This window comes from Sciurus carolinensis, chromosome 17, assembly GCF_902686445.1.
Source record: "Sciurus carolinensis chromosome 17, mSciCar1.2, whole genome shotgun sequence".
NCBI lineage: Eukaryota > Metazoa > Chordata > Mammalia > Rodentia > Sciuridae > Sciurus > Sciurus carolinensis.
In genome coordinates this window covers 25,096,725-25,120,717 of record NC_062229.1, presented here as the reverse complement: position 1 = coordinate 25,120,717, position 23,993 = coordinate 25,096,725, and the positions used below count along the sequence as shown (strand labels likewise).

The 23,993-nt window shown below is 35.4% G+C and overlaps 1 protein-coding gene across 1 annotated transcript in view; it reads left to right on the top strand.

Moving 5' to 3' along the window:
- The window catches only part of Sacm1l (SAC1 like phosphatidylinositide phosphatase), a 53,434-nt gene that overhangs the window by 13,805 nt on the left and 15,636 nt on the right, over positions 1-23,993 (top strand). The window contains exons 2-11 of the mRNA XM_047530603.1: positions 3,608-3,705; positions 5,816-5,890; positions 7,484-7,611; positions 9,905-10,054; positions 12,439-12,498; positions 13,715-13,748; positions 17,158-17,259; positions 19,311-19,396; positions 20,290-20,376; positions 20,843-20,911. Of these exons, the coding sequence (XP_047386559.1) occupies positions 3,608-3,705; positions 5,816-5,890; positions 7,484-7,611; positions 9,905-10,054; positions 12,439-12,498; positions 13,715-13,748; positions 17,158-17,259; positions 19,311-19,396; positions 20,290-20,376; positions 20,843-20,911 (889 nt within the window). The remainder of the gene's footprint in view (positions 1-3,607; positions 3,706-5,815; positions 5,891-7,483; positions 7,612-9,904; positions 10,055-12,438; positions 12,499-13,714; positions 13,749-17,157; positions 17,260-19,310; positions 19,397-20,289; positions 20,377-20,842; positions 20,912-23,993) is intronic.

Below are 23,993 nucleotides of genomic sequence, written 5' to 3'. Positions count from 1 at the left end.
ATCAATACCTTCTGCTATATATTATTTCTTCTTAAAGTTTTTAAAAATTTTAAATTTTTTATAGTTTTTGTTGATGCTTTATAATTATACTTACTTAGTGGGATTCCTTGTGACTTATTTGCACATGCACAACATACTTTGATCATTCTCATTCCCCAATACTTTCCTTTTCCTCCTTCTCCTCCCCCATCCTCTTCCTCTGCACTACTGGTCTCCCTTCTATTATTAGTACATTGTAATTATATATAAAAGTGGAATTTGTTGTGGTTTATGAATATATGTAGTACATGGACCTAGCATAATTTGGTCATTTTGTTCCCTAGTATTTTCCTGTTCCTTTCTCTCTTCCCTCCTCTCAGTCTGCTTCCTCTACTCTGTTGTTCTGTTTTCTTGAGATTATTTTTTTACTTTTTTTTTTTTCTTCCTCTCTAGCTTCTACATAGGAGAGAAAACACTCAACTCTTGACTTTCTTAATCTGGTTTATTTCATTTAGCATGATGTTCTCCAATTCCATCTACCAGCAGATGATACAATTTCTTTCTTTATGATGGAGTAAAACTCCATTATGTACATATACCTCATTTTCTTTATCCATTTGTCTGACAGGTACTTAGACTGATTCTATAACTTGGCTATTTTATTATTTCTTCAAAGCATTCATTGAATAACCTTTCTGCTTCTGTGTTTAGAGTCCTATTCTGATAATTGGCAACTTCTCTCCCTTCTGTGTTAAAGAATGTTAATTTTATTAAAGTGATAGAAAGTTACCATACCTATGTGTCAGCCCTTTGCCTCTCCAAAACCCTGCTGCTCATGTTCTGTCAGGTAGGTACGGTAAGAGTTCTCATCTCTGTGGTTTGATTAAGTTATGGGCCAAGATGTTCACAACCATGCCAGGAGCTTTTACATGTTGTTTCATTTAATTTTTTAACCTGTTGGTTACCTTCCATCCCCCCTTATTTTCTTCCTAGCATTGATCACTAAACTCATTTAATTACTTCCTTGTACGGTGATTATCTCTCCCATTAGGCCCTGGATCCAGAGGCTTTGTAGCACTAGTGCCTAGAGTAGTACTGACATCAGGTATTCATAACCTAGCCAGTGTTACATAGCTAGTAATTAGCTTGGTCAAGTTTAGAACTCCTATACTTTTCTATTGCAAATCTCCAGGCTACTTGAATTTAACTACTTCTCAGGCAGTGTTCTTATAATTTGTCGAAGTAGTGTTTTGATTAGGACTTATGCTCAGTTTTTCAAGTTTAGTGTTTCCACGTATATAAGGCCTACAAGTATGTGTTGATTGATTGTCAAAGGTTGCTTTGGCCTTACTGGAACTGAAATAAATCATTGTTGGTTTACTTAACATGGATGCAGCATTAGTTATGGGCTGTTTCTTGACAATGCTGTGATCACCTGTTTCAAAATCGGTGAGGAGAAGCTCTTTGTTAATTCATTTGAACCTTATAAAAAGAGTTTGTGGAGTTTTGTAAGACACTTGGGGTGGAACAAGACGTTCTGTGATAACCCTGGCCACGGATGAAAGCCTTTCACATGGCTCTTTCAAGTCCCGGGTCTGCTTAAGCCCCAGGGAATGCGGCAGGACATCTGCTGCACAGCACTGGCACGGCACTGGAGAGGGCGAGGAGTGCGGGTGTGGACAGACCCCAGACAGAGGCTTATCAATGCTATCTGCATCTAGTGACCATACTTTTTTTCAAAAACAGTTATAAAGAAGTCTTGTTTTTCAGGTCTGCTTTTTACTAAAAAAAAAATTTCTTTTGTATTCTATGTTTTATTCAGCACCTACCCTCCTAGTCCCCAGTGTTTGTGTAATGCTTAAGCACAGGATATCTTTTCAGTAAATGTTATAAGTGTTATACTTGCAGTGTATTTTATGCTTGCATAAAGCATCTTCTGCAGATGTAGACTGAATTTCTTTTTAATGATTAAGACCAGAGGTCATAAAAGTAACAAAAGTAATCTGGAATTTTAAAAATACTTTGTTTCAGGACTTCTCACTTTTTTTTTTTTAGCTTTACTAATGTTTAGTTGACATACAGTAAGCTTTATATGTTTAAAGTGTATACAGTTTGATACATTTTGACACCATTTACTTACCATTGCCAGTGTTAAGATGGAGAACCCCTTGTCTTTATTCCTCCCCATACAAGTTAAACAAATGCACTGTGTGGTTAGACCCAGCCATTTCTCTTCTGGGTAGTTACCTGAGAGAAATGAATACATGTCAGCTTTAAGACATACAGGAATATTTGTAAGACCTTTATTCAAAATAACCTCAAACCTGAAACAGCCTAAATGTCCATCAACAAGGGAATGAATAAACAAATTGTGATATATCCGTACAATGGAATATATTTAGTAATAAAAAGAAATGAACTATTGGGTTGAAGACTGCCTTCTTTGTTGAACATGTATTCTGCTTGACTTTGGTTTTTGTTCTCTTACGATATGCCCTAAAATGAAGGAAACTAGTCTAATATTAACTGATTTGTTTCTGATGAGCCATAAGTGGTTGTAAGTTATGTTTGGATAATCAAATATTCCTCAGAGTACTCTGTTTATAAGATTTTTCATGGTAGGGTGAACCAGAATAGTGGGAGTAGAATTAAGAAGAAAGGAAAAAGCCCTCAGGTTTGCAGCTGCACAGGCAGAAGTTCTTTCAAGTCTGGTTTATGAACAACAAAGATTAGTTTGGTGGCGGGACCTGCACACAGCTGCCTTCTGCAACTGAGCAAGGCTCAGTTCCCAGGGTGGTGCCTCCCCTGTGCCTACAGTGACAGCAGCTTTGGTCAGTGCTTTAGAATTCTCCTAGGTAGATCCTTAACCATGCAGAGTTGTTTGCCTGAGCTACCCAAGTTACTCTTTAGGAACCAACTATTAATTTTTGTTAGGCTCTGGTTACAAAATGCATAACTTTTGAGTAGTCTGCCCCAATCCTCTTTGTGCCCCAACTTTATTTGATTGTATTGTATTTTATATATTTTTACAGAACAGTACTTTTTTTTTTTTTTTACACATGTCATGCTTTCTAACAATAAGAATTTGAATCTTAAACAATTTTTTGGAAATATTTAGTTTTTTAAAAAGGCATTCATTGTTATTTTTAGCTAATACTAAACTCTTGGTTACTATGTAGCAAATGTTGTTCTGAGTTCAAAGATTAGCTCATTTAATCCACACAAGAGTACTGTGTGGTGAATCTGATATCATTGTTTTAAGGGGATGGGGTGAACAGAGAGGATGAGTTACTTGCCTAATGTCACACAATAGAGGTAGTCTGATTGTAGATTGTATTGCTGTCTTCTGCATGGTGTTGAATATATATGATAAATTAGATTTGATTATGATTTTCTTGTGTAAGTCCAGTTGATGGCTTTATAGCAAATTAAAACTTCATCATTGTCAAATGTGCAAGTGAAAAGGGTTGCACTAAACTCGTAAGAACAGTAAATTTACCAGCCTTCTTTACTTAGAAGCTGGGAAAATGATGTCACATTAAAAATCTGCTGTAATTTTATAATGAATATATATTTTTAAAAGTTTTCATTTTGTGTGGTTTATTTATGCCTTTCAATTTCTTTTTAGGCATATTACACCTGAGAAATTTTATGTAGAAGCTTGTGATGATGGAGCAGATGATGTACTTACCATTGACCGTGTGTCCACAGAGGTCACCCTTGCAGGTACTCTGTAGTCAGGTTTGGAAGTGCCTGAGAAAGATTTTATACTAAATTACAGTCATTAAAGTATTACTCAGAGTTATGTCAGTGTGTGGATCTCTATTTTGGTTTTGCTTCTCTGGGTTGTGAAAACCAGTTTTTTTTAAATTTTGTGGAACACTGATTTATAAATAGATTAATGCAAAATCATTTTGGTGACAAATTAATGTATCATGTGATATCACAATTAGAATTTCATATTTCACTGGTTTAAAGGTTTTAATTCACCTCTAGACAGAATTCCATGTTTTTCTTTTAGTATAATATTTGAATAACCTTAAAGCAGGCATTCAGGTAGTTCTTTGAATGAGTAAAGTGGAAAATATGAAAATGATTTTAGTGGGTTAGTGAACTGTAAGAAATTTGTGACTATAAAATTTCCATTTCTTTGGTTATTTGATTATTTCGATAAGTACCATGTATAGTTTTCTTTTGATCAAATGGAATTAGAACTCTTTGATAATTTGGCATTTTGTAGTGTATGCTTGGCTGTCTCAAGATAGCTGATTAGTTTTAACAAATGTTTGTATACTTAAAGTTTATTTACACTACTGCTTCTTCTTGTCATAGAGACACAAGCTAGAGTTTTGTAAGAGCTTTCATATGGGTGTATTTTCAGTTATTTTTGACCTTCCATTGACATTTTATGTGTAAGTAGAGATTGCAGACCCATTTGAGTAGTCTGAAAGGTGAAGGTCATGAGTGGTTTGGATGTGAAGACGACGATGATTCTAGCAGGCACCAGTGGGCACAGAGCTTTGAGCAGTCGGGGTGATGAGGGCTGACTCACTGACAATTTCTCAGCGTTTCTTTTTACCAGTAGCTATGCAAACTGTGGCCACAGAAAGAAAGGTCTTTTCCTTCCTTGGGAGACTATCATATATACTAGGAATTATCATGGTTTTATTGCTGTTAGACTCCAGTTAATATAATTTATAGCTTTATCAGTAGTACATTTGAGTTTACCAGATAATCTCAGTATATTTAGATTTACTCAGAGCTATTCATTCATGGACAGGCATTTCTGTTTTTCATGTTGTAATTGTGGCACAGATAGCTAAGAAAATTGAATTATTAAGAGACAAGTGAATTTTAGATCTTTTCCAGAATTATTTTACTCATAGTAATAGAATTTCTGTTATGACTGCCTTTAAGAACCAGGCCTTAGGTTTCTGGCAATATTTTAAAAATGACTTTCAGGATGATAGTAAGTTGCAACATAAAGGAAAGCTTTCTGGCCATGTCAAGTTTGGAAACCTTGCGTTAAGCAGTGGAATAGCTTTCTTCTGCCTGAGGCCTTCTCAGAGCCTTTACTTTCCTATTTTGTGTATGACTTTCTCTCTCTAGGAGAGGGAGTAAAGATAATTGTAGATGAAGCAAAATGAGCTTATTTGACTGAGACTATCCCTGTTCCTCTTTGCGGCACTGTGTTTTCAACTAGAGTTCTTCAAAATGCATTTGTGAAACACTGACTGCAAATTTTAGGAAATGTGAAATGAATCCTGTAAGATACTCTCTGGTTATTAAGGGCATTATTGATAAAATCAAGGTCAAGAATGGTGCCTTCCTGCATACCTGTGAATTGTTACTAGACCCAAGGAGGAGGCTTTTTCTTCCTCCTTCCCCTGGATCTTTACCTCCATTTCTCACATTCTTAGATGTGAGTAGACAAGGCCTTTTTTGTATTCTGTTAGTTGCATGATTAAAAACTTAAACCCTTGTTTTCTTAATTTACTCATTTTCTTAAAGGGATAGGTTCTTAGTTTCTGGCAAGAGGTTGAATAAATTTTGTTGAAAATGAGCATTAGAAGTGGCCCATGACTGACTTGATGAGGAAGCTGGAGCATAGTACTCAACACCACACCCTAAATGAGTAGAGGCCTTTATATGTCATGTGCTCTCTCTAGCTGACATTCTGCCATAGTGGAGGTCTGACATTAGTGAGGACATATTGATTTTTTAGAAAAAATATGCAAATGAATTTAGTTAAGTAACTTAAAATCAGGCTAAATTTCTATTGCTGTTGGTGAGCTTTTTCTATGTGACTTATTTTTCTTTCTTTCTTTCTTTTAAGCCAAGAAAGATGTTCCTCCTTCAGCTGTCACAAGACCAATATTTGGTATACTGGGCACAATTCATCTGGTGGCAGGTAAGAGAAAATAAGCCTAAGATCAGTAAAGAAGACAATTAAATTAGAGTATGAAGGTATCCTTTGTATCATGCTTTGGGCAGTAAAGCTCTAGACTAGGTATTTGTCATTAGTTTCTAAAAGTAATGTTCCCCAGATGGTTCAATTTCTTAACCTGGTTTCCATTTTAAAAGAAAGGTTTCATGTTTGGTTTTATTTCAAGTAGATTTGAAATCTGTCATCAGACATTTTTCATACATTCTGAGAGTATTTAAATAAAAGTTTTAATGCACTGATGGATCAGGGTATTCTATACCTTCAGCCCTTTATGAATATGACATACTCTGTGCATGTTAGAGAATGTTACTTGGTTTTGAGTTAATAAAAAGGTGATTTGGGGGCTGCTCTGTTGTAGAACACTCGTCCAGCATGTGTGAGTCCCTGGATTCAATCCCTAGTACCTTAAAAAAAAAAAAAAGTGATTTTTTTGTTCATTTAATTTAATTTCATTGAACCTTTAAAAATTTGTTATTTCAGTCATTGTGCTAGATGTTAAGTTAGAAGAGATGAAAGTTCCTGTTGTTCTGTTAGTTCACACTCTAGTAAGAGAACATATAAATAATAAATTACTATAGTGCATTGTGACAAATTCTCGAAGAGAGGTAGACACAGGAAAACTTCCAGGGAGGACACTTGCAGGTAGAGGATTGCACAGGTCTCAAGAGTTGATCCAGTGAGGGCTCAGTACTTGTGTAGCATGGGAGAGGCCTCAGGTTCTATCCCTAGCAACACACACACACACACACACACACACACACCCCTACACCAAACATAAAAACAGAAGAATTAGTATAATGGGAAGGAGTTATTCTCTGTTTTATTTGTCTGAGGATGAGGCTGCCAGGGTCAGGTCATGGATAGGTACTTGATTCCCAGCAAGTCATCCTTATACTATTGCAGTATCCAGTGAGTTATACTCCCCAGCATGTTTTTCTACCATTTAGAGTGTCTCCCAGGAATAGGAGTGGTATAGAGGCGACATTACCCTTGGGTAGTCAATCTCATGACTCTGGTACTTCAGACTACATGCAGGCAAATGATAGAGGCCTGTGTGCCTTCTGAGTGATGAGAGAGGAAGTATTTTCCATCTTTTCTTTCTTTCTTCCCTCCCTCCCTTCTTTCTGTGCTGGAGATGGAACCCAGGGCCTCAAGTGTACTAGGCAAATGCTGTACCACCGAGCCATACCCCTAGCCCTTTGTCTCCACTTTCTACATGCTAGGACCACTCCTTTGTGACCAAAAGGTTTTGTTTTATCTTTTTGAGAAAAAAGTTTGACCTTTCAATAGGAATTTTTCTAATAGACTAGCCTCTATATTCATAAGTTGTATAGTTGCTTTTAAAAATAGCACTTTTATTTGAGTAGCACATTACAGTCTCATTCTTTTAGCCTTTAAAGTTTAAAAATAAGGACTCTTACTTTTTGCTTTTTTTTCCTTTGGCAGTATTGGGGGTCAAACATAAGGGCCTTGTGCATACCAATCTATATATCTGCAGCCCCACTTCTGTGAGGCTTTTTTTAATATTTATATGTGTTTGGCTATACTTTTTTGCAGGTAATTATCTTATTGTCATTACCAAAAAGACGAAAATAGGTGAATTTTTCAATCATGTAATCTGGAAAGCAACAGATTTTGATGTCCTTTCTTATAAGAAGACAATGTTGCACTTAACTGATATTCAGGTAAGAACTGGAAGCAGTTATTACTTGCAAAACCCAGAGAAAGTACCACAGGGCAAGGGGTTGCAGAACACAAAGTGCATTTGATGAATTTCTAATTATGAGGCAGACTTCAGGGAAAATTCGTTATACCTATGTTTCTACCTATCCGTGAATGATATTTTAAGAAATTGTTCACTTATTTTATTGGTTTCAATGTCTTCTTTTTAAAATAATCCTTAAATTATGAAATTTCTTATGGAAAGAAAAGGACAAACAGAAAATGCACTCAGATTTAACTTCATGTTCTCTGTAAAGAAATATTAGAAACCTTTGAAGTTCTCATTTCATTCCCTTCTTTGTGCAGAGAAAAGTTTTCTTCACTTTTACCACGTGAATAGAAGTAGTGTATGTGTGTGTGCCTGTGTGCACATGTACACAGAACATGTGTGTGTATTTGCAGGCAATCTTTCTTTGCCTGATACGAGTCGACATATTTCAGTTACCTGGTTTGGTTAATGCCAGTTCCCCAACAACACAGTTTAAATTTTAAAGACCACAATAGATTAACTGAAGAAATAACTTTACAAAGATGTAAGTGCAAAGAAGCAAAAAATGACGACTGTGGAAGTGAAATTGAAATTGAATGTATGCAGTGAACATAAATGGAACACAGAAGAAATAGCTGACCGCAGGAATGCTAACTCTCACTGTTTAAGAGGCTGTAGATACGCTGTTAGAGGTCGTCGTGAAGGTGGACTTATGCTCATTAATGATGAAGTGGCTGTGACAAAAGGAGGAAGGAAGTGATAACTTCAAAAAACTTCAACTTCATACTAAATTAGAACCCTTTTATTGTGACATTGAAACTGTAAGGGAAAAAGTGTCAGAAATTGGTTTCGTCTTGAAAAAGATATATAACAGTTTGTTTACCAAGGATGGAGTAGGTATTCTGTGTCATAAGTTGTATGATGGGGAAGAGGGCAAGCACTGTTAGTTTCTCTTGATGAAATTTTTACATAGAAACAAAATATTTTCAAATTAAAAAAAAATTTTTTGTAGTTGTAGATACAGCGTGCCTTTATTTATTTATTGTAATGTGGTGCTGAGGATTGAACCCAGTGCCTCACATATGCTAGGCACGTGCTCTACCACTGAGCTACAGCCCCAGACCAAAAATTTTTAATTCTCATGTTTCTAATGCTTAGTGTGCTGAAAGTATGTTTTACTATTTTTCATTTCCCTATACATTTATAACTTACAATAAGAGAATTTTTAATATTTTGACAAAAACTTTTAAATGTAATGGAACAATCACAGCTTTTCCAGTGGATTATTAAGGTGATTTAAGATTATTAAGGTTAAAATAGTATGGTCATTTTCACAGTCCCACCCAAATACAAAGTGAGGATTGCCTATATTCAAACAAAATCTATTTTTGCTTGGCATGAATGGCATTGCTCTGTTCTGATTTTTGAAACCTTTATTTAAAAATAGTATTGTTTAGAGATTTACACCTATTGTTTTTCAAAATAATTTTATTTACAGTGTTTGCTTTAAAAAATTTTTGTTGTATTTTTGTATCCAAGATTATAAAAATGTTTGTTTCTAAAAGAAAATATAATTTTCCAAAACATATACCTTACCTGTGATAAACATTTAAAACGGTAAAATTGTAGCCCTATCTTAACTAAGTAAAATGTAGCATATGATTTTTATACTTTTGAATTTTTTTCCCATGTATGTCAATATATTCATTCTCCATGAGTCATGATATTTTAAAGAAATAAAAATGGTTATATTCATTTAATAACCCAGGGATATTTATTTGGGATGGTTTCATTCTGATTTGTAGTATGTAGATTTGTAACACATGAATTAACTTGTTGATCATTTGGTAATTAGAAATTATCCCTCATGAACTTACATGTTTTATTTGCCAAATGAGGTTAACCAAAGAGGGTTGTTGTGGAAAGTAAACAGAATCTATGCAGAGTCTGGCACAGCATAGGTCATAATCTAAGACGATAATGTTTTGTTAGAACAATTATTCTACCCTTTGGAGTAGAAATTGTGAAGGACACAAAGGGAAGGAGTCCTGCCTAATCAGGTCATGTAATAAGACCCTGTAATATTTATGAAGCATCTTCTGTGTAAGGAGCTATACTAGGTCCTTGGGACATAATGTGCCTCCCCTTCTCTGTCCAGTCCTTGTACCAGTGCTGCTTAGTGGGGGCTGGACTTAACATGCATTTATTTTGACTCTTCCTGTTTTTTCAACTATGAGGCATACTGATTTTTCCCCTTTTGTTTACAGTTACAAGATAATAAAACTTTCCTATCGATGCTAAACCATGTCTTGAGTGTGGATGGGTTTTACTTTTCAACAACATATGACTTGACCCATACTTTGCAGCGGTTGTCCAACACTAGTCCAGAATTCCAAGAAATGAGTCTTTTGGAAAGGGTAAGATTGATTTTCAGTTATTTTTATTTATTCTTAGTTTTCTTTTTAAAGGACATGTCTCATTCATTGTTAAAAATTTTTATTTTCTCCTTTCTTTCCTTCCTTTCTTTTTTCTTTTTCTGGGGAGGAGCGGAATGGGGGTAGTGAGGATTAAACCCAGGTTCTCATAAGTGCTAGGTAAGTGCTCTATCACTGAGCTACACCCTCAGCACTAATTGATTTTTCTTACTCCCAAGTATAGTAAGATCATGTGTGGCTCTTTGAAAACATACCATGTTTCAAGTGTATATCACCATCTCAAATTGAGGGCCCTGGAGTCAATACTTGTACACAACCATAATGAGAAGTACTGATGTAGGTGTTCAAAAGTGTAGTCTAAACATACATGTAGGTGATTAGAATTTTGCCCAAATGTTACCAGACTGTCAAGTGCTAGCTCTCAGGTTTCAAATCTTCCAGCATTGCATTCTTTTGTGATTTCTTAGATTCTAGTGGTCTGTATTGTTGGTAACATAATCAGGTTTATAAAGATCAGTTTTCTAGCAATTAATGTTATTTCAGCAGTGATATTATTTAAGCATTTTTAAACTAGATAACTACAATTTGTTAAGAACTTGAAGGGCTGGGGAGATAGCTCAGTCAGTAGAGTGCTTGCCTTGCATGCACAAGGCCCTGGGTTCAATCCCCAGCACCCCCCCCAAAAAAAAAAGAACTTGAAAATACCTTTTTAAGTTTTTTGTTGTATTTTGCTCTTTTAAAAAGATGTTGTGATGTGTTTTTAAAATTAGGCCTCAAGTGATCTCAACTGGAAGTTTCTTCTATTTGGGAAACTGAATAATTACTGCCTTGATTTTTAAATTAATAAACCATAGAAGTGTTTAGGGGGCAGCCAGAATTTAAAAGGTTGCTGTTATCTATTAGGTTGGATAATATGAAATTGCCAGTAATGACCATTTTTAATCAATAAAAATGATACTTTCAAATAGTTTACCCCAATTCAGCATTTTAGTTGACTGGCCTTTTAAGTGAGATTTTATATTCTTAATCAAATAAAATTATAAACTCAGGTGTTAATTTAGATATAAGATAAACAGTCAAGAAATTTGACTTTTAAACAAAAGAGTGATGCTTTTTAAAAGCAGTTGCTATATTTTTCATTTGTTATCAAACTTCTCTTCAGTGCCTGTCATGTACCAGCCACTGTTTAAGCCAGTGGGGACCCAGAATGGAAAGCTGTGGCCTCTGCTCTATGGGAGAGCCTGTAGTCTACTTGGGGAGATGTGTGATAGACACTTATGCCTTAAACACATTTATCCTAGCTTAACGTTTTCTATCTACTGACCAACGTTTTCATGTAGAACCATAGGCTTTTCTTTGCTTTTGTTTCCTGGATTCCAGATTGTCTTTTATTAATCATGTCAATAAACTTTCCAGTTTGAGTCTTTTAAAGACTAACACTTAGGAGCAATTTGGAGCAGGTTTTTAGTATATTCCTCTCTAATCTTTTTTAGGTGGCTCTTCTGTTCCTAATTAGCAGCAATTTTGTTTTAGCAACTTGACTTTTATCAATTTTTATTCCAAATCATTCAACTTTATAGAAATAGCAGTTTCTATAAAGTCTCATTTCAATTAGTTAATGTGCAATCACATCATTATGTAATGATGAATAACTAGCGTTCCTGTCATAAACTAAGTGGAAATACGTGTTCAGCTCTTAGTTATGGCCAAGTGAAGGGCCATTCCCTGTGAACTTCAGATGGGTAGAGAGCGAATGTGACTCAGTTGGGTGCCTCATACTGAGACTGTAGAGAGTTGTTCCACAGCTGAGTCAAATACAGGTCGTTGAAGAGCTTTTTCTGTATTTTGTAGTTCAGTATCAGAGTGGCCAGAGAGTTAAGTAGAGGCTGTCAGATCCCAGTCCTGGTTCTTAGATGACAGAGAGTCACTGAAGAATGTCAAGCAGACAGGAGACAGGATGTGAGAGAAATCCTGGCAGCACTGAGGAGGATGGGCAGGAAGGGCCAATGCCCACACTAGAAGCAGGGGAGGCTGGTGCAGTGGTTACGCTAGAGGCAGGTAGTGGCTGAGAAGGGTGGGAGTAGAAATGTAGACAGAGCATGGATTTCGAAGGTGATTTAGTACTTGGCAGTTAGCTAATGTAAGGGAAAGAGACCCTGAGAGGACAGACTGCCAGGTTTCTCCCAGAGGCAGACAGGAATGGTGGAGGAGGGGCAGATTTGAGCCGGGAGGAAGTATTCTGTTGGCAGTATTTCAAAGAAATCTGCTTTTAGCCACCAGATGGAGATATTGGCGAGTGTAGTTTCCTTTCTGTAGAAACTGAACATCACAGAAGAAATTTTATTAAGTTTTAAAACTTCTCTCAGGCAGATCAGCGATTTGTTTGGAATGGTCATCTTCTAAGAGAACTGTCTGCTCAGCCAGAGGTAAGGTACACTAAAAAAAAATCTGCTTCCATGTCACAGGCCAAGTTTTAATTTATGAATATTATAAAAAGACTACTCAGTCATCAGGGATTTGGATAAATAATTCTAATTTAACTATAACTTACACATTTCGATCATGTCTATCCTCTCATATCACTCTAGGTTGAAGAAAGCCTAATTTTACTGTTAATTTTCTATTATGTTAGTTTTCTATCAGTGTGACAAAATATTTGAGGATAAACAAATAAACAAGAAAGAAGTTTTATTCTGGCTCACAGTTTCAGAGGTTTCAGTCTGTGATTGCCTTTGGGCCTGTGGTGAGGCAGAATATAATGGTAGGGAACTCATGGTAGGGCAAATCTGCTCACCTCATGGTGGCCAGGAAGCAGAGAGAGAGGCGGGAATAGGCCAGGTTCCCCATCCCTTCAAGGACACACGCCTAGTTACCTAACCGCCTTCCACTAGACCTCGCCTCCTAAAGTTTGCACCACTTCATAATAGTGCCACAGACTGGTGGCTGCTTCTTTAACACATGACCTTTGGGGGACCTTTGAGACTCAAATCAAAATACCAATTGAAGCCTTAAGTTAAAAAGCATTACCTTCTGTAAGAGAGCTGGAAAGAATCTTGGATGAATAATGAAGAAACGAAGGGCCAGGTCTAGGTACCCAGACCAAGTGGAGAGTTCTGCACTTGTCTTCCTGGGAGTGTGTGAGTCCCTTCTCTGTTGGTGAGAGACATGCCCAGATACCACCTATCTCTGTCCTTTGTTTATACAAATGAGCATAAAGAAGACCCTGACAGGAAAACATAATATATTGAATCTAGGAAAATAGGCTTGTTTATTTCTTGCCATTTCTCAGACTTCTTTGAGAAAAGTAGTTCTCACCTGCAAACAATTGGCATGGAATATCTTTTCGCAGGAGGAGTGAATTTGTTGTAGGCAAAGGATGAGAAGGAGGGAGGTAAACATTCTGCAACTTTATGTATTTCTATTAGTTTCCAAAATCTGGGAATAATCAAGCCCAAATGATTGTACTGCATACTTAACATTGGAAACATCCTTTTAAAATGAAAAATTATGTGTAAGCTTACTACCTTATTATGTATGTGTATACCTCCCTGTGTATAAATGTAGTTTATATAATTCTGCTCTTTTTATTAATTTATTTCTAAGGTATGTTGATTCTAAGTACATTGTATGTCTTCATTTCAGGTCCATCGTTTTGCTCTTCCAGTGTTACATGGCTGTATCCTTCCCTGATATTAATCTCTAGTTTCTAGCAGTCTATTCAATTATATTATAAGACAGATTTGGAGACAGTCTCATATCTGGCATGAAGAGAGTATTTTGGGATTAATAGAAATTGCTGTTGATAAGAAAATTAGACTCATTGACATAAAATCTTAGCATATTGATTATGAACAATTTTTGTTTTTTAAGAACTCTTTAGGCTAAATTATTGTCTCCATTCAAGAGTTTGGGGGCTGGTAGTTTAAAGAAAAGGAATATGCACACTATATTTTGCATTTATTTTACATTGCACAAGAGTAGTTTGAACTTGTCTGTTTAAATGAAACCTTTCCTTAGTAATTAAAAAAGCTAGATTGAGGAACTGGGGTAATTGACAACTTGGAGAGGAGAAATGCAATTAAAATCTTTATTAGTATTTAAAGTAATTATAGAGAAATGAAAATAAAGTACAAAGAATAATGCTTGGGGAAAACCATAGCACAAATGCAAATTAAGTAATGATTGTCTAATTGTAGGTGTATTTTAAAAACATGTCCTTAGCAGTGATAACTTGATAAAATAGGGAAGAGAAGTATCCTCTTATTAAAGATAGGCACAGTATATGCTAATGAGTGCTTGTAATTAGGACTGTGGCCAGCAGAAAATGAGGTAATATCTCTTTATCAAGTAACCCCAAGAAGCTTATTGACACAACAGTCTTATTTATTCATTATTTAATGATTTTATTATATTTGTTCTACTTAAAAGCAGAAAAGTAATAGAGGAAACATTTTACATAGTTATGGAGGAATAAACATCAGAAAAATCTCAGGATAAAGGCATACCTGTTTTGCTTTACTATACTTTTTTTTTTTAGTACCCAGGATTGAACCTGGGGGCACTTAATTACTGAACCAAATCCCCAGCCTTTTTTGTTTTTTATTTTTAATTTTAAGACAGAATCTCAGTAAGTTACTCAGGGCCTTGCTAAGTTGCTGAAGCTGGCTTTGAATTCACAGTCCTCCTGTTTCCCTGAGCTTCTGGGATTACAGGTGTTCACCACTGCACCCGGCTCACTTAACATTTGAAGCATTAAATGAGCTTTTGTTTGGCAACTAGAAACATAGTCCCATATTTCACATAACTTGTAGAGAGGTCAGCAAGTGCAAAGGCAGAAGCATGGTTGGAGTAGAGTGAGACAAGGAGAGGCAGGAGCAGTGTTCAGCTGTGTTCTGTCATCAGCTGGGTCCAGATAACTTAAAGTTTTATAGGCCATGGGAGTAACTGTAGCTTTTACTATAATTGTGATGAAAAACTTTTAGGGGGATTTGAGTTGAGTATTGTCATGGTAAGATAGTGTCACTCTGACTGTGATGCAGAGAGTAGGCCAAAGGTGAGCAAGGGTGGATGGATGCAAGGAAAAATTAGGAAGAATGAATTGTAGCCATCCAGGGGAGAAGTGACATTGCCTAGGACCAGGGTGGTAACAGTGACAGTGGTGAAAAATGATCAGATTTTAGATGACTTTTAAAGACAGAACCAACAGTATTTTCTGATTTTGTACATGGTGAATGACAAAGAGATTAGTGTGACTCTGAGGTTCTTGGCCAGAGTATGACGATGGGCTGGAGGTAGAAGATTATCAGAGTTTCATTAGAACTGGTAAACTTGAAGTTTCTATAGATAACCAAATAAAGATGACAAGAAGGCATTGGATCAGATGGGACTGGAGTTCAGGGAAGAAGTTCATGCTGGAGACAAATTTGAGTGGGTTCAGGGTATAGATGGCATTTCGAACCGTGCAACTGGATGAGGTCATCAAAGACATCAAAGATAGAAATGTACACAGAGAAGAGAAACAGTTGTGGGAAAGAAGTGTGGGGGAGAAATGAACTGAAGGGGGAGTTCTAGATAGTGAAAAAATGTTAGTCATGAACTGTGGGCCTCAGTGAAGATGAAGGACTTGTGGAGTGAGGATCCCAAGTGAGTTAGCTAAAATGGCAGGTCATAGGGTATTCCCAACTTCAAAAATCAGAGAAATGAAGGAGAACCAGTAAAGGACAGTGAGGAACTGGAAAACCAGGTCAGAATAGGTTCCCAGGAGCAAGCAAAGATAGAGTTTCCAAGCGGGTGTGAGCAGCTGATATGCTGCTGATTGGTTAGATATGATGACTGTTGAGGAAGAAGGTTATGTTCTTGCTCCTCCCCAAATGAGGGAGATTAGCAAATTCTGATAAGGAAGATTTTGGAGAAGGGGAGACTGGCGTTAAAGATGCATGCTGAAGGATGCCAGCGAGTGTGAGTGAGGTGGGGCACTGTGCATGGGTGAGGGCCAACATGCTGTTCATCCACCACTGTAGAAACCAAGCAGATGTGTGGGTGTGGATGCTGGTGGTTGTATGGATGTGGTAGGAGCATGTGGAGGGCTTTTATCTTCACAGTGAAATAGGACACCGTGTCATCAGTTGTGAGTGGACTGAGAGGAGTGTTGGAAGTTGAGGAGACTGTGTGAAATGGACATCCTGGGAGTGGCAGTGGATCATCTAGGAGTTACTCATTGATAAAACAGTGGAAGTGAATTCATTTCATTTTTTAAAAATTATAATGTTTGTATTTTGTTTTTGAGATATATATCAAGATATAGATATCTCGTTATCAGAGGGAAATGATTCACAAAGTAGTCATATGTTCTGCTAGATTTAGCTCTAAGGGTAGGCTCATGTCTTACTCATCTTTGTCCCCTGGCTCAAAACAGGTCATTTGGGTAAGTAAATGAATAATGCTGCCTTGAAATCGTCTCTGGTGTTGTGGGTTTGAAAGGAGAGTGAACTGGGAACCTAAGAAGAGCCCTTAGTAAGTGTGATGATACCAGGTAATAGGAATGAATCATCAGCGACTCATATTGCTGAGGTAAAAATGGTACTGCCATTGTGGATTGGCATCCTCTTGTGAATTTGCCAGCACTCCTCCTGTGTGTTCCCAGTACATTCTTACCAGGAGTTATTTACAACAATGTTCATAGCAACATGTTAGAGCAAAACTATGAATACAAGTTCCATTAGCCAAAGAATTAGGTCTTTTGTGGCATTGCAGAGGAATAAAATGCTTCATGCAATATTAGGATGAATCTTGGGAACTTATAGGGAGAAAAAAAAAAGGGCTTGAAGTTTATACACAGTGCAGGGCCAGTTTTTATAAAACTCAAAAACAAGCTGTGTGCTTTTAACTCATGGTTACATGTGTTGAAACTAAAAAGGGGAATAACTTCACTTACTAAAGACTTGTGAGTATTCATGGAGAACCAGAAAGATTCTCATGCTCTATCCCTTTTTCTCTTAAAGACCATTGATATTAGGGAAATAATGGTTAAATCTAGAAATGACACCTATATTTCTGCATGTTGTATTTTTCTTAATGTAGTTAAGTTATTACTATGCACTCATGTTCAATCAATGGAAAATACTTTGATTGGATTCTCATCTCCAGGAGGAGTTGTTTTAGAGCTGGTGTGCGCTATTATGTAAGAGGTGAGACTCTGTCAGTGTGATTCAGTGCCAGGTCATATCTATCACTAATCAACTCTGTCTTACAGTGACATGACTGTAATCTTTTGTATTTTGTGTTTATTATTATTTGATAGCTTTGCTAAATATTTGTGTCCTGCCTCATTATAAAAGTCTTCTGTTTTCCTCCAGCTGCTGTAATTATATTGCATTTGTCAACGTGATACTAAGCTGCTTCTTAACTGCGCTAAGAGGAATTGCATGTTTGTTGAATGTTGGAAAGTACAGCTGAACTCTGTAGATTTCAATAACCTAAACTCATATTAGAATGTACTCTCTTTTGTTACTCTTGGTTTCTTTCAATAAAGCTAGATGTTTGTTCTCATGCCTTAACTTTGTAAAACGTTTAATACATTTTGAGCATTTGTTCCATAGGTTTTGTACTAGTGACATGCTAATTTGCTCAAATTAAGCTTTTAAAATATGCATTAAAAGTTACTCTTATATGAAAAGGAGTTCTTTCAACTTTTTTTCTTTGAACCAGAATATATCAGATAAAATCCTGTTAAATCATCAAAGTTTGGGGCCAGAAAGATGTAGAGATCATTTGGTTAATCTCACATTATAGATGACATAGCAGAGGAAGAAAGACATTGAGTGAGTGATCTGGCCAAGATCACAGAACCACAGGTTAGAGTTAGAAACTCCCTTGTAGAAAATAGATTTTCTTGAATAGAAACATATTTTAAATAATTGCAGTTTTTGAATAGGCAGTACATTTGCCTATTTCAAATATTAAAAAGAATTTTAAAAATTAATAAAAATTTGCCATTTTTGCCTTCATCTGCTCAGTTCTTAGCCCTACCAACTTATTAGTTGTTAGTTTCTTGTTTATCCTTCTAGATAATTTTTGTCGAACATGTATATGTTGTTGTTTTTCTCCTTTTATAGACAGTGGTTATATACTTTGTACATTTTCCTATTCCTTGTTTCCTTCCTTTTTAAAAATTTATATATCTTAGAAATCTTTTCATAAAGAAATATCCCTCACCTTTTCATCTCCCCTCTCCCTCTCCCATTATTCCTCTTCTCTTCATTGTTAAAGAACTCTGTATTATTCCTTAATGGGAATTATGGAAGGAAAAAAACATCTTGTGCTTCTGAAAATAATTTTAGAATTATTGAGAAATTAAGTCATTGCTAATTTGGCTCAATAATTTTGTCCCCTTCTAGTAATACATTAAAAACAATAATACTGCACACATACCTCAAAGTGCTATATTTGAGAAATATATCACAAAGAAAAGATGTTAAGGAATATTTTGAGGAGTTAAAAATCCATTGCTTTCTGTCTGAGAATTTAGTAATTTGTGTCAGGGACTAGCTTGAAAGTTGCTTTTTCTTAGCAAGCCTTTTTTAGTAAAAATATATAAATAATTTTGTAAGGGAGTACTTCAGATATTGGAAAGGACTAAGCAGCATCATGTCTCAGTAAGCACTTTAGAGCAATACTTTTCACATAAATATATTTCATCAATATATTCATAGAGTTTAGAAGCTTTAGAATCATATAGTTTTGTGTTTTTATTTTGATAATTAAAATTAATAGCCATCTTTCAGAGACACCCCCTGTATTATTATAACTAAATAGTATTAATGTTATGGGTCTCATTTGCCTATAATATTGTGTTATTACTAAGTAGGATCACTTAAGTTGATTGTTTTTCAACTTTCAAAGTAGTATTTTTCAAAGTAGGATTTGTGGACATGCTTGAGAATTTTTCCTTTTTAAAAGATGTCTCAGGAAGCACTTTTTAGAGAAATTTTGCATGTTTAAGAAAATAGCAACTACTTTTGTTTACTAATAGATCTTTAATACTCCTCTTTATACCTGTTTAAATCAGTAAGCTGTTAGTTTTTTTCAAGTTATATGCTATGTGTTTGTAAATTTTAATTTTGTAAGTACGTCCCTTGAATTTGAACTGAATTAATTTTTCTAAGTGAACCTGAATTTGCAAATTTCTGGTGTTTCTTATGTACTAAGTGTATTTAAATCTTAATTTTTTTCTATTTAGGAATTGATTCTGAGGGCCATGCAGCTAACTTTATAGAAACAGAACAAATTGTGCACTACAATGGGAGCAGGGCTTCATTTGTACAGGCAAGTTATGATGTCCGTTTGGCACCTACTGGTTGACCTTTTCTGCTTGATCATAATTTTCTGTCATGTTAGAATTTTCCTTCCCTCCCTTTTCCTTCTTTCTTAAGTACTATCTTTGTCTACTGTGTGGAAATAGTAATGCCCCAGAAAGGATTGTTCAGATGCTGTCCTACTGATGTTTCCTGCCCTTAAATTAAATCCCTAAAGGAGAGGGTAGGGAAGGAGGTGTAGTGTTATGGAAATTTAGCCGCTGGTCTGCCCATGGAGTGCTGACAGGATAGGCTGTTGGCTCATGGTTGGCTTTGCCTGCCTTGCACTTCACTGTGAAGTAATACCTCTCCTTTGTTCCCTTCTCATGGAAATTGGATCACTCCTGCTCCAGTGATAGTGGGTAAACATATTCATATGCTCATAAACATAATTTCTTTAAGAATGAATGAAGCAATTTTTAAATTTTCTCATATTGCCAAATTATATAATAGACAGGCCTTATTGATTTTTGCTTGTCGGTAAATTGATTTATTTTAGGATTTAGGAAAAGTACAAAACTGTCTACTACACAAATGCCATGTATATAAAACTAGGAGAAAGAGTCCTTTCTCAGTATTTTCCTACAAAATATGAACCTTTAGAATAGGTGCATAACCTCTTCCATTGCTGGTAGGTTGTATTATCTTTTACCTTTGCAGAGTCACTACTATTTCTACTGCTAACAGTGTGTAAGTTGAGAAAAACAGGGCTGGGGAGGTAGCTCAGTCGGTAGAGTGCTTGCTTTGTAAGTACAAGGCCCTGGGTTCAAACCCCAGCACCAAAAAAAAAAAAAAAAAAAAAAAAAAAGTTGAGAAAAACAGTTTTATATGTGTTTGATTTCATATTTCTCTCTTTTCTTTTAGACTCGAGGATCAATACCTGTTTTTTGGTCCCAAAGACCAAACCTCAAGTACAAACCACTGCCACAGATCAACAAAGTAGCAAATCACGTGTGTACCTTTCACTGGCTAAAAGTAACTCAGTGACCATTTAGGTTTGCATATAAAGCAATAGTTCTCCATAAGTCAGAATTCAACATCTTTGAGGCCCTTTTTGAATTTGGCACATAGTTGACCTCTAAACCAAAATGCTTCATAGATTGCATATTAGAAATATGTGGGAAAAGACTCTGCTTGAATGTTAATGGCAAATATAGATTTGAGGATCTTGGTAAGATTTGCAACCTAATCTTGTTGAGAGTACTTAGTATATTTTATTTGAGTTGTGCTCAGAATTTAAATGATATTGTAGCTTAGAGTAAAATGACTTGTAATCACTGTATACTACATGGTATTTAGAAGGCATCCTGACACATTCTCTTGAATATAGAAATAGGACATTTAAAGAGGTACTTTAAAAAATATTGCAAAATATTCCTATAATGTAATATGGTAAATACCTATTTTCCCCCTCTAGATGGATGGTTTCCAAAGGCATTTTGATTCACAAGTAATTATTTATGGAAAACAAGTCATAATCAATCTGGTATGTTTCTTGCATGTTTCTTGGGGGGAAAAATAAAACAATAACTTGATTTTGTTAATATAAAATGTATAATTTTAAACATTTTTAAGTACGTAATTCAGGGGCATTTGGTATTTCATAATATTGTACACCCATCACCACTCTCCATTTCTGCAGCTTTTTGTCATACCAAACTCTGTACCCATTGAGTAATAACTTCCTATTACCTCCTTCACACCAGCCCCCAGTAATTATTTTACTTCCAATCTCTCTGAACTTGCATATTTTAGGTTCCCAATGTAAGTAGAACCATACAATTTTTGTCCTTTTGTATTTTGCTTATTTCACTTAGTGTAGACATTTTAAAGATTCATCCATGTTGTAGCATGGATCAGAATTTAATTCCTTTTTAAGACTGGATAGTATTCTGTTGTAGGTATACATTACATTGTGGTTATCCATTCATTTGTTGATAGATATTTAACTTATTTCCACCTTTCGGTTATTGTGAATAATGCCACTATGAACATTTGTGTGCAAGTCTGTACTTGAGTTCCTGCTTTCAGTTGTTTTAGGTTTAAGTTTTTGTTCGTTTGTTTCCCCAGTGCTGGGGATTGTACCCAGGGCATCGTGCATGCTAGGCAAGCATTCTGCCACTGAGCCATACATATCCCCAGCCCTTCATTCTTTTAGGTTTATGCCTAGAAGTGGAATTGCTAGATTATATGATGACTGTTTAACATTTTGAGGAACCGCCGTACTGTTTTCCACAGTGGCTGCCCTATTTTACATTTCTGCTGGCAGTGCACCAGGGTTGCAGTTTCTCCAGTCCCTGCCAACCCTTGTTATTTTGATGATAGCCATCCTAATGGTTTTCATCATGATTTTGATTTATTTTTATGTAATGCCTGGTGATGTTGTTGAACATCTTTTCATGTGCTTATTGACTATTTGTGTATCTTTTTTTGGAGCATTTTTTTTTAAATTACGTATTTACTTAAGTCATATTGTTCGTTTTCTGTTTTTGTTGTGAAGGTAGTCCTTCTTTCTATATCCTGGATATTTAGCCCTTATCAGAGAGGTATTTTCAAATATTTTCTCCCATTCTTTCAGTTGTCTTTTCACTCTCTTGATACTAGTGTGTGATGCACAAAAGCTTTTCATTTTAATGAAGTTCAGCTTATCTGTTTTTTCTTTTGTTGCCTGTGCTCTTGGCATCACATCAAACATAATCACTGCTAAATCCTAAAGAGTTGCCCCTATATTTTCTTGTAAGAATCTTTTAGCTTTATATTTGGCATTTAGGTCTTTGATCCATTTTGAGTTACCTTTTGTATTTTGTATGTGGTGTAAGGTAAGGGTACACCTTCATTTTCTGCATATAGCGTTCCAATTTTTTCAGTACCATTTGTCCCATTCTTATTGAATGGTCGTGACCTCTTTGTCAAAAATCAGTTGAACAATTTGGGGGCCTTCTGTTGTATTCCATTGATCTGTGTCGTGTGTCCTTATGCCAGTATGATGGTTTTGATAACTCTGACTTTTTTTAGTAAGTTTTGAAGTCAAGAAGTATGAGGTCACCCTGCAACTTCCTCCTCCTTTTACAAAATTGTGGCTATTTGGGGTCCCTTGAAATTTCATATAAATTTTAGGAGATTTTTCTATTTCTGCAAAAAATGCTGTTAAAAAAATCTTCATTTTTTAATAGAGATTAATTACATGGATGCTGTAGATTACTTTGGGGAGTATTATCATCTTAACAATATTGTCAGTCCATGAACACAGATGTCTTTCCATTATTTTAATGTCGTTTTTTAAGTTTCAGCAGTGTTTTGTAGTTTCAGTGAACATGTTTTCACTTCCTTAAAGAAATTTATTCCTGAGTATTCTTTCTGATGCTATTGTAAATGGAACTCTTTTCTTAATTTTCTTTTAGAACTTTTCATTGTTAGCATATAGAAATATAACTGATTATTGTGTGTTGATTTTAGTATGCTGCAGCTTTGCTGAATTTATTAATCTTTAACAAATACGTAGTTTTTGTTTTTTTGTGGTACCTTTGTCTGATTTTATTATCAGGATAATCCTATTCTTTTAAAATATGATAGAAACCATTCCTCCTTTTGCGTTTTGAAAAAGAAAAGTATTAATTCTTCCTTAAACGTTTGGTAAAATTCACCTGTGAAGCCATTTGGCTCAGGGCTTTTTGTGGGGAAACTTTTCAATACTGATTTGGTCTCCTTTCTAGTTATTGGTCAAATGACATTTTCTATCTATTTATGATTAAGTTTTGGTAGGTTGTGTATATTTAGGAATTTTTCAAATCTCAATTATATATTTTTTGGTATGAGTGCTAATAGTATTTTAATCCTTTTTATGTCTCAAAAATTGTTGGTAATGTTCCATCATTCCTAGTTTTAGTAATTTGGGTCTTCTCTTTTTTTTTTTTTTTTTTTTTGAAGTGGGGAGGGTCGTTCTATCTAAAATTTGTTAATTTTATTAATCTTCTCAAAGAACAAACTTTTTGTTTTGTTGACATTCTCTGTTGGTTTTATTTCTCTCTGCTCTAATCTTTATATTTCCTTTACTTGTGTTGAGTTTAGTTTGTTCTCCTTTTTCTAGTTCCTTAAGGTATAAAATTATTGATTGAGGTTTTCCTTTTTATTGTATGCCTTTATAGCAGTGAATTTCCCTCAGTACTGCTTTTGCTTTATCTCATGGATTTTGGTATATTATATGCCATATAGATTGTTCGGGAGAATGTTCCATGTGCACTTTTGAAAAATGTGTATTGTGCTGTTAATGGGTGGAATATTCCGCATATTTGTTGGTTATTTAAATTCTCCATTTTCTTATGTCTCTTTTGTATGATTTTTTTGTCTTGTTATAAAAATGAGGTATTGAAAGTTTTCAACTATTATCGTAGACTTTTCTGTTGTCAGTATTGCTTCATTATATTTTTGGACTCTGATGGCTTGTTGCTTCTTTATTTTTAATTATTACATCTTCTTGGTAAATTGACCCTTTTATTAATACTTAATGTTCTCTTATAACAGTTTTTCAATAAGAGTATGTTTTGCCTGATGCTAATACAGTTACTCTC